General features: G+C 39.9%; 1 protein-coding gene across 1 annotated transcript; it reads right to left on the bottom strand.

Moving 5' to 3' along the window:
* Positions 1-823: 823 nt before the first annotated feature.
* mycb (MYC proto-oncogene, bHLH transcription factor b) lies at positions 824-4,368 on the bottom strand. The gene is made up of 3 exons (XM_033992398.3): positions 4,171-4,368; positions 2,823-3,468; positions 824-1,757 (listed from the first exon to the last, which is right to left on the bottom strand). The coding sequence occupies exons 2-3, from the start codon at positions 3,457-3,459 to the stop codon at positions 1,189-1,191; spliced, it is 1,206 nt and encodes a 401-aa protein (XP_033848289.3). The 5' UTR covers positions 3,460-3,468; positions 4,171-4,368; the 3' UTR covers positions 824-1,188.
* Positions 4,369-13,932: the final 9,564 nt, after the last annotated feature.

The following is a 13,932-nucleotide window of genomic DNA, read 5'->3' as shown; positions in this document are numbered from 1 at the left end:
TCCGGGGGCATGTGTACAGGTTGGCAGGTCTGCAGTGTTCTGAGGAAGTCAGTCAGATTGGCTTCCTACCAAATCATTGCACTTATGACCACATTTACACCCTAATAAAAATAAATAAATAAATAAATCAATAAATCAATAAATCAATAAATAAATCAATAAATAAATAAATAAATAAAGCATTTACACAGGAGCGTAGAGTGAGACAGGGCTACAGTCTGAGCCCAACACTGTTCAATATCTACATCAATGAGTTGGCTACAGTGCTGGAACAGTCTGCAATCCCTGGTCTCACTCCAAAACACAAATAAAAATTCCTGCTGTCACCCACAGCGCACGGTCTCCAGCAAAGCACTGCTTGAGCAGCACAGTCAGATCTGAGCACTGGCAGTAAACCTGGACAAGACCAGAGTTATGGTCCTCCAGATTTAAAAAAAAAAAAAAAAAAAAAAAAAAAAAGCCAGACCTCAGGAAAACTTGGCCATAAATGCATTAAAAGAACGTATGCAGGACATCAATAAAGCAAAAAAATAAAATAAATAAAATAAATAAAACAGTCAATCCTTTTTGGCAACAAAGTATGGGCCCCCACTCACAAACAACAACAAAAACCCACACACACCACTTGCCTTGAAAAATGAAACAATTACAAAGCAAGCATGAATGCTATCCGACCCTAAACAGAAAATTGGCAGAATACTTGGTCAGGGAAGGACTCCAAACAAAGCCAAACACTAACGAAGTGCATTGTGTTTAAATGCTTTGGCAATACTGGAGCGAGAGAGAACCCTCACCCATCCAACAAAAACAAAAACACACAACATAAGGTGGTTAGCAATTTTATACCAACTCACATATGTGAAAACCAGTATTCCAATTAACATCTGGATGCTAGCTGGTGGACTACATAGTAAATAAGTCTCCAAGAATTAATATGTACAAATTACGAGGAGATATTTATATTTAAGACAAGTTTGACCCCACCCCTCGAACATCCATCCTACACCCAAGAGCCCCCTTTAGTTTGTTAGTTGAGGCAGTTTGCGGTTTTTGGAGCAATCTTAACGCAAGATTCCATCTAAACTGGTGTCATTTTTCATCAAGTCTTTTTGCAAGAAAGTGTTTGCACAATTTGATTAAACAAAATGTGTAAGAGGCTTTTAAATGTCAAAGTCTACATAATATTTATCAACAAGTCCTTACATGAGAGTTCCTCAGCTGTTCAAGCTTGTGTTTCAACTGTTTCATTTTCCTCCTCAACTGTTCCTTTAATGAGACAAGTCTTTGTTCATCTGTTTGCATGCTGATGATGGACTCTGTTGCTTTCTTAAGTATTGACACTTTAGGTGCTTTTTCATTGTTAGCAACCTCGGGGATCTCACCCCTTAATGCAAAAAAACTCAATTTGAGCTCGTTCCTCCTCTGCCGTTCCAAGACATTGTGTGTCCTCCGCTTATCATTTTCCTCCGTATCAGAAGTCCTTGGACTTGAGCATTTTCTGTTGTTACTGATTTGTTTTAGTACTCTACCAATATTTTCCAACTTTACCCTCTTGACTGATGGTTGATCATGCCTAGTGGATGGGTGGGCAGCATAGTTGTGTTGATGAGTTGGAACATGACACCTTTTAAGGACCAATGGACTGTGATGGGGTCTGTGGGGAACTGCAGTGATGGTGTTGGATGCTGATCTTTTAACTGGCTGACTTTTCCCCACTGTAACCACATCAATTTCTTCATCTTCTTTTCCATCCTCATCTGAAATACAAAATACACAATGAATCCCAAACAGATTAGTTAAACTTCGATGTGGATAGCAGGAATTCACGGTTAACTACTACTGCACTATGCAATTCTACAAGTTCCCTGTGGTCCCCTTTCATATCAGCATTACACAGCAACATTGAACCCTAACAGTCACTTTATGTAGTCTAGCGCACAACATCCACATGGCAAACCCATATGAGCATTTAACACTTGATCCTACATACTGGACCAAATACACTGCTGCATTTGGGGTTATTGAACTAAAAAAAAAAAAAAAAAAAAAAAAAAAAAAAGAGAAGAAGGAGGAGGAGGAGGAAAATCAAACTTAACTGAATTTGCCAAAACATTCATTACCATTAGGTTTCTCTAGCCAGGGCATCTATGCAATATCACTCAACAGGTTTAAATGAGTCAAATTAGCATTTACTGGAGATGTATGCAATATATTACAAAAGACAGAAGAATGTTTTAAAATGAGTTTACTTTGACAGATACTCCTAGCAAAATCTTTTTCAAAGTACGATACACCTCCAACCCCGTTTCCCTAGCTTTTTCCGTTACCAAGAAAAACAATCAACCACACACACTACAAGATCATAAGCCATTTTATGTGGGGGGTGAAATACACTATTCGGCCAATCTGAGCTCACTATTTTCCTGTAAACGAAGTCGTGTGGCCAGCAGCTAGAAATATCACAAGTTATTACCGTTAACTTATTCCACGCATTACTATTAAGTAATGGCAACTAAGTGTTACCAGTTTTCTGGGATTTCAAACAAAATACAATTCTATAAAACAAGCCTGCTGTGTAATCTAAACTCGTCTTACATTTCAACGAAAGACGCACCAATAAGTTTTTTTTTTTGTTTTTTTTAAGGGGGGGGGGGGGGGGGGCGACGACGATAAGCTTTAACAATTTACAATTAAAGTTAACCATTTATGACTACTAACATTTAATATCGTACTGGGTTTCTGATACAATCCCTGCTCATAACAAAATCTCAACCTGCATTACCTCGGCTAAATACAACGACACAAGAATATCGAAACCTCACCAGAATCACAGTTGCTGCTGTCGGTACTGTTGTTTGGGAGAGTGTCTGCCAGTACTGTAAAAGGAAGCGACACTACAGTGGGCTTCGGACTGTCATTCAACGGATATGGAAAAACGACAGAAGGATCGATGCATTCTGAAGCCGACGTGTTGAGATCTTGCAAGTAACTGGTATTTACAATGCTTAAGGCATTGTTGGTAGATGACTCTTTTCTAGCAGCCTGAATAGAGGCGAGCCTCTCCGACACCACCTTTTTCAGGTTAGCAGCTGCAGAGAATCCGCTCCACATACAATCCTGGATAATAATGGATTTTAGAAAAGACTGGGAGTCGTCAGCATCACAAATAAAACTCTGGTTGACAACGTCGTCCCCCAAAATCTCGGTGACCATTTCCAGCTGATCAGCTATGGAAGGCAACAACAAGGTCGAGAGAGACGGTCTCCGGCTTGGGGAGAGTGGAGGCGTGGGCAGCAGCTCGAATTTCTTCCAGATGTCCTCGCTAGGTGCCGGTGGCTGGACCTGGCTCTGCTGCTGCTGGTAGAAATTGTCATCTTCGTTGTCAAAATAAAAGTAAGGTTGAACCGAGTCGTAGTCGTAATTATAGTTTTTACTAGAGAAACTCGAATTCAACGACATCTTGTCTTCCTACAAAAGAGAAATACATACTTCAGACTACAGTGTATTTTTAGTATCATAATCTCATGCGTCATGCATTCAGCCTTAGTGTAGTAAAGTCGTTTAAAATACAGTTGGAATATCAGTTCAAGGTTGGTTGCAATAAGAGAATCCATTAACGTTTTTTTAGCGCTAGCTTAAAACTAAACACATACATACATATTATACCTATGCACTGTCTTCTTGCCAGTGCTAGTATAGTAGCCGATGACAAGGGGAGGACATGGGCAGAAACTAACAAACAAAAAAAACAACACACAGCAATATGCAGTACCGTTACGGCACACTGTCATCAATTTACATTACTATAACATTAAGTCAGTCAACCAGATAACTGTCATAACCGACAGTAAGACTAATAAACCAGAGAGGGGAGAAATAAATCAAGTGATTAGCCACACATGTCAAGCAAGTAAAAGGTTAAAAAACCAAATACATTTAATAAATGCATATAATACCAATACATTTAATAAACATTTGCATACAGTTCAAGTTAACAGTGGGTTATACCCACGATAACTACGGTAAAAAAAAAAAAAAAAAAAAAAAAACGTTAAAAAACTTTAAAACAGCATATACTTTCCTTGAATCCAACTTTCAATAATATTTTTGTGAAATAATATATTTCACCAAAAAAAAAAAAAACCACAACACTTCAAGGGATTGCCTTACCGATTTTAAAGACTCAAAAATTGAAAAGCAGGAAATGTATAAAATTCAAGATGACAAATTCCAGGAGAAAACAGTAATCCAAAGTGGTGATCTGCTGCTGTTTGATTTTGTATGCCAGTCCTTGTACGCTGCAGCAGCAGCAAGAGTATTACACAAACAAAATAAACCGATTGCCTGCTTGTCAATTACTACAATGAGATGGCGAGCTCCTGCGGGTTTTAATAGTATAGGTCTCTATATCCCTCCGCTACATGAGGCACTTTTCCCGCCAAATAATAAATACGCAGTATTAAAGTATTTAATGTTTTCTTTACATTTTATTTAACCTTAAATTATCATAGATGATTGGAAATGTTGGAAAGGTGTTGGATGTTTCTTCATTACATACATGCATACATGTGCTTAATATAGCCAGCTCCACATACGACTATTTAATGTGGAAGAGTACACAATGAGTGCTGTTAGAGGGGAGTGGCTGTAGTAAAGGTCTCTTGACAGCAAAATCTTAAGTCGTTCATTACATCGGGGAAACTGCTATTGGGTCTTATTAATTATGAATTAGTAATTTAGCAGACGCTTTTATCCAAAGCGGTTACAGAGACTAGGGGGTGAACTATGCAATATAACTGCTGCTGCACAGTCACTTCCAATAGGACCTCGGTTATACGCCTCATCCGATGTAGTAATACAGGTGAAACGAACAAGAGCTAGACACTTAAGAGTTTGCTTTTGATTTATTATTATTATTATTATTATTATTATTATTATTATTATTATTATTATTATTTGTATAGAACTAGATGTTATTGTTGATTGTAAGTTCTGGAACCTAAGTGTAGGAAATAACAGGCTACACAGCTAAAGTGTGAACATACTGCAGGACTACATTTCGTTTTTACAACAACAAAAAAAAAAAAAACAAAGAAGAAAATCTCAACAATAGTAATACATTTGTACTTCATGGACTTTAACAGTTACAATATATGTAATGTTTCATATTGAATTATTAAGCCTTAAAAAAAAAAAAAAGAAAAAAAAAAGCAGCATGGAAGAATGACCACATCTCACTTATTAAGTTCTGCAGTTTGCACAGGAAAACAGGTTGATATGTATTATTTCCCTTCCGTTTACTACATTTCTTACAGTTTAGTATAACACACACATTATATATATATATATATATATATGTACATTAAGCATTAATATTGCCTAACCCTTTATGTGCATTTTACTCCTCACTTTCAATTAACAGAAGCGTATACACAACCTGGGCATTCATAGTCAAAGTTATGAGAAGCCTACTTGTTCATGCTTCTATTGTCGAGTGACTAGATGGGCACATCCCTTTTCCTTCATCTCACTCAAACAAGGAACAGATATCAATTTGTCAAGAGCGACTGCAAACAAAGAACCAATTATAACTCCAAACAAGTGCTTACCTTACCAGTTGTTGAATAAACGTTATATTGTATGTGTATTTTGTGTCATCTTACTGACAGGTTGACATTTGAACCAGGAAATTGTGTTTCACAAATACTGTAACTATTTATTTTTTCAAAACACATTTGTTTAGTCCAACACTACATTGGATGTTATAATACTCACAGTATAAACAGATAACTTAAACAAATGGTATTATATGCCTCTATCTATAAAGTGTGCCTATATAATTTTTACATTATTTAAAATGAGTGCTGAAAACAAATAAATAATAATATAGATAAAAAATAACACCCCTCAAGCAGATTTATCATGATGTTACATAAGTTTGTTCATTCACAAGCACACACCCAGACAACACATAAATTAAATCTTCAATTCTAATCAAAGCTTTCAGAGGCTATCGATAAAACCATGTATCCTTCTATTGAACAATACTGTGGAGGGTTTCCATTCCTCCCAATACTACTTTGAACCATTCACTCTGCTACTCGTCTCCTTTATAAATGTAATACAACATTGTATTGTCACAGTTAATATTTCACAGCACTATGTTTGAATTTGCACTTGCCCTCTACTCTACTTTGTTCATCTCAACAAAGACCGAATTTACAATGTGGATACAGCAATGCAATTGCACCCTCTACCGGTAGAACCGATCACAAAGGTAACCACAATATTCTTTGTTTATTATGATAAAATACCTGCGAACATGAGTGAGAGATCTCCTTTGTAGAAAAGATGCAATATTCACTAGTACAATTAAAATATTACATTCTGGATGTTTGTCATCAGTGTACTTCTTTCATAAGTCCCTAAGTACTATATTGACACTGCTAGGTTGTACACTGAAAAGTTTACAGTCATCCCAACAACAGCACTACATTTTGTTCAGTGTAAATGTTTACTTAACTAAATGAGAGTCTTATTCAGAATATAAATTCAAGACCTTACAAATATATCACAAACTAGTATTACTTGTGACATTGAGAAGATGAATGTAAAGTTTTAAACAAATGTATTATGGGAACTAAATAATAACAACATACAGTTGTTGACAGGATATCATTATTTACCAGCTATATTTATTTTAACTTGTCGAGATGCATATCCTTGCTGGGGGATACAGTGGAGGTGGGTATATATGTATGACACACTTTAGTATTAAGCATGTATTGTATCTTGCAAAGGACATTCTTTAGCACAAGTTACTGAGAGCATCATTTTATGGGGGCTTGTGGGGGCTGTCTCTCTCTCTGCCTGCCTGTCTGTATGTATGTCACTGTAGCAGGGCAGTAGTAAGCCCTGCTGTTTAAATATATTTCTTTATTTTAGAACGAGGTTTCCCCCTCCGCCCCTATGTTATTTTGTATTTGTTTGTTTATGTATTTATTATTTATGACAGCGAGGCGCCGTGAGGTTTTGTTTGGTTTATTTTAAAACGTGTTCTGGCAGAGGCGAGATTGGTGCTCGTCCTCTGCCAGGAATAATTAATAACTCGTGCAGAAGGTGGCCATCTCCCAAATTAATTAAGTGATTAATTTTGTTGCTAATCGGGAGATGGTCACCTGCATATAAGCCTGCAGCTCTCTGCGCTCTGGGGGGTGTATGAGGAGCAAGAGTGGAGAGAGCGAGGAGAGAAAAACAAAACTAAAAAAAAGATACAGGAACAGTGAAGGCTACAGCCCAGCCTGACTTGTATGGTTTATTTATACTTTGTGTTCGTGACTTGTTTTTGTTTACCTGTTTTATATTTGGCTCTGTGAGCAAGTGGTTCATTTTGTTTAAACCTTTGATTTATTTTTGTTATTTAAAAATAAAACAGCATGCCACGTCTTTTTGTTTGAAATCTGCAGTACTGGTGTCAGTTTGTTTACCTTCCTGCTTCTGACCTGACGTCACCGCCCAGCCATCCTGCCACACGTGGTGTCATCATGGGATAAACCACAGCCTCCGACTCAGGCCAGAGGATAAGGGTACTGCAGTTTTTTTCATTTATTTTTGTATATAACTGGAGGAAGAGGAGAAAAGATGGGTGGAAGAAGAGGAAAGATGGCAGGAAAAAGGAGGAGCTGGAGGAAGCAGCAACAACAGCTGGAGCAAGTCTGCCTGACATGCTTGAGGGGGGAGGAGTAGTGTTTTAAAGTTGACGAGGTTGGCCACGTGTCGCCCGACTGCTACCACACTCCACCTCAGGAAGAGGAGGTGGAACCAGGGCTACAGCCACAGGAGGATGTTGGCTGGGAAGCCCTCCTCCCCACCAGAGTATCCGCCAGCAGAGGGAGAATACCTGCTGGTTCCACCTCCACTGCCCTGGGAGGACTGTTTGTCGCTCCCGCCTCCACCAGCAGAGGGAGAATACCTGCTGGTGCCACCTCCACCTCCATGGGAGGACTGTGTGTCACACCCGCCTCTGCCAGCAGAGGGAGAATACCTGCTGGTGCCACCTCCACTGCCCTGGGAGAACTCTGTGTCGCTCCCACCTCCGCCAGCAGAGGGAGAGTTCCTGCTGGTTCCGCCTCCACCGTCGTGGGAGGACTGTGTGTCGCTCCCACCTCCGCCAGCAGAGGGAGAGTTCCTGCTGGTTCCGCCTCCACCTCCGTGGGCGGACTACATGCTGCTCCTACCTCCGCCTGCAGAGGGAGAGTACCTGCTGGTTCCGCCTCCACCGCCCTGGGAGGACTGTGTGTTGCTCCCACCTCTGCCGCCTTCGCAGCCAGAAGGGGAGGAGCCCCTGCCGCCTTTGCAGCCACAAGGAGAGGAGCCCCTGCCGCCTTCGCAGCCAGAAGGGGAGGAGCACCTGCCGCCTTCGCAGCCAGAAGGGGAGGAGACCCTGCTGCCTTTGCCAGGAGCAGAGCAGCAGGAGCTGCCTCTGCATCCACCACCATCACCTGAGGGAGAGGAGCAGGAGCTGCCTCTCCCTTCAAGACAGGGCAGACCGGAACAGAAGGCTGGCAGTTCGCAGCTGCCCTTGTATAGGCTGCTGAGCAGTGCAAGGGGGAAAACGGCCGGGTCATAAGAACATAAGAACATAAGAAAGTTTACAAACGAGAGGAGGCCATTCAACCCATCTTGCTCGTTTGGTTGTTAGTAGCTTATTGATCCCAGAATCTCATCAAGCAGCTTCTTGAAGGATCCCAGGGTGTCAGCTTCAACAACATTACTGGGGAGTTGGTTCCAGACCCTCACAATTCTCTGTGTAAAAAAGTGCCTCCTATTTTCTGTTCTGAATGCCCCAAAATGGCCAAAATGGTTTAATAGATCAATTAAAAAAAATATTCAGCGTAAAAAGGCACTTTACAGAGTGTTTAAAAGGGACCAAAAACAAAGCACACAGAAAGAGTACTTGGAACTGCAAACACAAGTCAAAAAGGAAGTTAGAAAGGCCAAGAGAGAGATAGAAATCAATATTGCTAAGGGGGCTAAAACCAATTCCAAAATGTTTTTCCAATATTATAACAGCAAGAGAACATTCAAAGAGGAGGTTAAATGTCTAAGAGACACAAATGGCAAAATCATAGATGAAGAAAAAAAAATAGCAAATATATTAAATGATTACTTTTCACAGGTTTTTACAAAGGAGGACACGGACAACATGCCCCACATGTCGACCTGTTCCTATCCAATTTTAAATAACTTTAGCATAACAGAGGCAGAAGTGTTAAAGGGACTAGGAGCTCTTAAAATAAACAAATCCCCTGGGCCAGATGAGATCCTCCCAATAGTACTCAAAGAAATGAAAGAAGTTATTTACAAACCGCTAACCAAGATCATGCAACAGTCTCTTGACACAGGGGTTGTACCGACAGACTGAAAAATAGCAAACGTAATACCAATCCACAAAAAGGGAGACAAAACCATACCAGGTAACTACAGACCAATAAGTCTGACTTCTATTGTATGTAAACTTATGGAAACTATAATAAGATCCAAAATGGAAAATTACTTATATGGTAGCAATATCCTGGGAGACAGCCAGCATGGTTACCTCACTCCATTTTGAGGTTTCTCCTCTAATCAGTACTTTCGGTTTTCTATCTGTTAACCACTCCCTAATCCATGTGCATGCATTTCTTTGAAACCCTACTGCGTTCAGTTTGAGAATTAATCTTTTATGTGGGACTTTGTCAAAAGCTTTCTGGAAATCTAAATAAACCATGTCGTATGCTTTGCAATTATCCGTTTTCAATGTTGCATCCTGAAAAAAGTCAAGTAGGTTAGTTAGACACGATCTCCCTTTCCTAAAACCATGCTGGATGTCTCCCAGGATATTGTTACCATATAGGTAATTTTATTATAGTTTCCATAAGTTTACATATAATAGAAGTCAGGCTTATTGGTCTGTAGTTACCTGGTATGGTTTTGTCTCCCTTTTTGTGGATCGGTATTACGTTTGCTATTTTCCAGTCTGTCGGTACAGCCCCTGTGTCAAGAGACTGTTGCATGATCTTGGTTAGCGGTTTGTAAATAACTTCTTTCATTTCTTTGAGTACTATTGGGAGGATCTCATCTGGCCCAGGGGATTTGTTTATTTTAAGAGCTCCTAGTCCCTTTAACACTTCTGCCTCTGTTATGCTAAAGTTATTTAAAATTGGATAGGAACAGGTCGACATGTCGGGCATGTTGTCCATGTCCTCCTTTGTAAAAACCTGTGAGAAGTAATCATTTAATATATTTGCTATTTTTTTTTCTTCATCTATGATTTTGCCATTTGTGTCTCTTAGACATTTAACCTCCTCTTTGAATGTTCTCTTGCTGTTATAATATTGGAAAAATATTTTGGAATTGGTTTTAGCCCCCTTAGCAATATTGATTTCTATCTCTCTCTTGGCCTTTCTAACTTCCTTTTTGACTTGTGTTTGCAGTTCTAGGTACTCTTTCTGAGTACTTTGTTTTTGGTCCCTTTTAAATGCTCTGTAAAGTGCCTTTTTTTGCTGAATATTTTTTTTAATTGATCTATTAAACCATTTTGTCCATTTCGTTTTAGATTTAGATTTGTCTACTTTTGGGATGTAATTGTTTTGAGCCTCTAGTACTACATTTTTAAATTCATTACTTAAAGTCATTACTTTTGGGGTTTTAAAAAATATTTCAAATGAGACCATGTTGTGGTCTGAGTTTGCCAATGGTTCTCTGACCTCTGTTTTAGTTATTCTGTCTTCATTATTTGAAACGACTAAATCAAGGCATGCCTCCCCTCTAGTCGGTTCCTTTACAAATTGCGTTAGGAAGCAGTCATTTGTCATTTCCACCATTTCAATTTCGTCCGTCGTGCCCCCCATCAGGTTTTCCCATTTTATATGGAGGAAGTTAAAATCCCCCATTAGTATGGCTTCTCCTTTTCTACACGCATTTCCAATGTCATTGTATAACAGATTATTTTGCTCAGCATCTGAATTTGGCGGTCTATAGCATGCTCCTATTATTATGCCCTTTGAATTTGTGTCCATTATTCTGACCCATATTGATTCTGCATTGTTCTCTTTGTCCAGATTTAACCCCTGGGCGTCAAGACTATTTCTTATGTATAGTGCTACCCCTCCGCCTCTTCTGTCCTGCCTGTCTTTCCTATACAGTGTGTACCCACTAATATTATATTCGTCTCCATCACTCTCAAACAACCAAGTTTCTGTAACACCTATCACATCATAGTTACTTGTTAGTGCAGTAGCTTCAAGTTCTAACATTTTGTTTCTGAGACTTCTAGCATTAAGATAAATACATTTAATAGTTGTATTACCTGAGTTGTTGCCCTTGTTTTGATGTGATCTCCCTTCTGTTTTTTTTGTTTTCTCCCCCCTTCCTTTCTAGTTTAAATGCTTCTGGACCTCCTGAAGGATCCTTTCTCCGAGTAGATTGGTTCCCTTTCTGTTTAAGTGCAGTCCATCCCACCTGTATAGATAGTCCTTGTTGTAGAACGTGGTCCAATGTTCAAGAAAGGTGAAGACTTCCTGTGTGCACCACGATTTCAGCCATGCATTTTGATTTTGTATTTCCAGCTGTCCATATGGTCCTTTGCAAGGTGCCGACAGTATCCCAGAAAATACCACAGTTTTGGTCTTGTCTTTTAATTTCCTTCCTAGCTCTCTGAATTTGTTTTGCAGGGTTCTTGGTCTGTCTCTTCCAATGTTGTTTGTACCGATGTGGACGACTACTACCGGGTCGTCTCCTGTTCGTTCTAGGAGCCTGTCCACATTCTCAGTGATGTGCGTGACAGAGGCTCCTGGAAGGCAGCACACTGTTGTAGTCAGGGGGTCCAAACTGCGAACTGAGCTTGCTGTGTTTCTCAATATGGAGTCCCCAACAATCATGACTTCCCTTCTTTTTGCTGCCTGGCCAGCACTGTTCATTGGGTCCTGGATGTTGTTCCTTTCATTCTCTTGATGTTGGTTTTGGTCATCTAAATGTTGAAGTGGCTCAAATGTGTTGGATGTCTGGGTTTCTGGTGGTTGTGTTTGACGAAGTTTCTTTTTTTCCCTGCTTCTGCCTATCTGAACCCAGCTGTTTCGACTCTCTTCCATCTCCCTGGTGTCTTTCAGTCTGCTAGGGATGCAGACTTCCATGAATTGTGGGTGTGCCAGCTCCTCAAGCTCCTGTTGCTGTCTCATTTCCTGCAGCTCCATTTCTAGCAGGCTTAATTGCTGAAGCAAGTCCTGGACCGTGCGGCACTTTACACAAACTTGGTTGAGCTCTGTTGGGTTTTCTCGGATTTCCTACATCATGCAGTTGTCACAGATTATTGGTTTGAAGGCCATTTTTTTGTTTTTTTGGAAGTTTAGTTCAGCTTCTGCAGCTGTCAACCTGCTTTCAACTGCTTCTAACTGCGTTGTACTTATCCCCTCGTACTTCTCCCACGATGTCGCTTCCACAAAAAAAAATTGAAACAGTGAGGAAAGGAAAAGTTTCAACAGAGGCCTGCACAGAAAAACAATTCAGACACGTGGACCTGCGGGAGGTGCGGAGGAGGCCACAAATCACGCCAGTGTCCAGCGTACGGGAAAGAATGCAAAAACTGTGGAGGAGTGAATCACTTTGCACGAGTTTGCAGACAACAAAAGAAAATCTACTGCCTGGATAAAGAAGACGACTATGACAACGACAGCGACTTGTCAGGTGAATTGTTCGTGGGGACAATTAAAACCAGACAACGAGGAGGATTGGACTGCCACATATACCGTCAACAGAATGCCGGTCGTGTTTAAATTGGACAATGGGGCTCAAGTAAATGTGATACCAGACACTGGACTGTAGGTTAAAGGTAAAGCCTTTTGTAAATTCACAGAAAAAGATTAAACTTAGAGCATACAATGAAGAAATGATTTCTACTGCAGAAACATGTAGCCTAATGTTAGAGATTGAGAAAAAAAACTCAGGTAGGATTTGTAATTCTAAAGGGAAAAAAGCTCCCATAATAGGCCTAAAAACATGCAATGCTCTAGGCCTAGTAAAATATGTACATGTGGTAGAGGGGTGCATAAATGTAAACAACGCATTAAATGTAAAAAACAAATTTTCAGATGCGTTACAGGGTATGGGGACACTGAAAGTAGTATAGTATAGTGCTAAACAGCACTATACTATACGCCAAACAGACCTGTGATACACGCACCTAGAAAGGTGCCTTTTGCGTTAAGAGAAAGGTTAAAAAAGGATTTACAAAGGCTAGAAAGCTTGGAAGTAGTTGAAAAAAACAGAAGAGCCCACAGAATGGGTACACTCATTGGTAATTGTAGAAAAAAAAGACAGCACTTTAAGATTGTGCATAGACCCGAAAGAGGGAGCACTTCCAGTTACCAACACAAGGTGAAATTTTCAGGGATTTAGCAGGACCTAAATATTTCACTAAGCTAGAGGCATCAGCAGGGTTTTGGCAAGTCACCCTAGATAAAGAAAGTGTACGGCTGTGCACATTCAACACGCTTTTTGGAAGGTATTGCTTTAAAAGACAACCTTTTGGTTCTGCACCAGAAGTATTTCAGAGGACAGTACAGCACATTTTGATGGTGTACCAGGAACAAAAGTGTACATAAGTAACACTAAGGTAGCCGCAGATGCTTCCAGAGAAGGAATAGGATCAGTGCTCTTACAGCAGTATGGCCACAGGTGGCGACCAGTGGCATATGCATCAAGAGCTTTGACTACAACAGAATGTCAGTATGCGCAAATAGAAAAAGAGGCGCTAGCGTTGGTGTTTGGTTGTGAAAAATGTCATGTATGTATGTATATATGTATGTATGTATACATATATATTGTGGCAATGTGCCCCGCCCCTGTGTGCATTTCTTTGTTGTATGTTGCGTGTGGTGTGTTAATGTTGGTGTA

Source organism: Acipenser ruthenus, chromosome 3 (genome assembly GCF_902713425.1).
Source record: "Acipenser ruthenus chromosome 3, fAciRut3.2 maternal haplotype, whole genome shotgun sequence".
Lineage (NCBI taxonomy): Eukaryota > Metazoa > Chordata > Actinopteri > Acipenseriformes > Acipenseridae > Acipenser > Acipenser ruthenus.
Note: the sequence above shows the minus strand (reverse complement) of the source record. Positions and strands in the feature narration are given on the sequence as shown.

Bases quoted from the DNA above. Each gene is read 5' to 3' on its own strand.
- mycb (XM_033992398.3), bottom strand. From the start codon at position 3,459: ATGTCGTTGAATTCGAGTTTCTCTAGTAAAAACTATAATTACGACTAC. The intron at 1,758-2,822 runs GTGAGGTTTCGA...TTTGTATTTCAG, and splicing joins CAGCAGCAACTGTGATTCTG to ATGAGGATGGAAAAGAAGAT.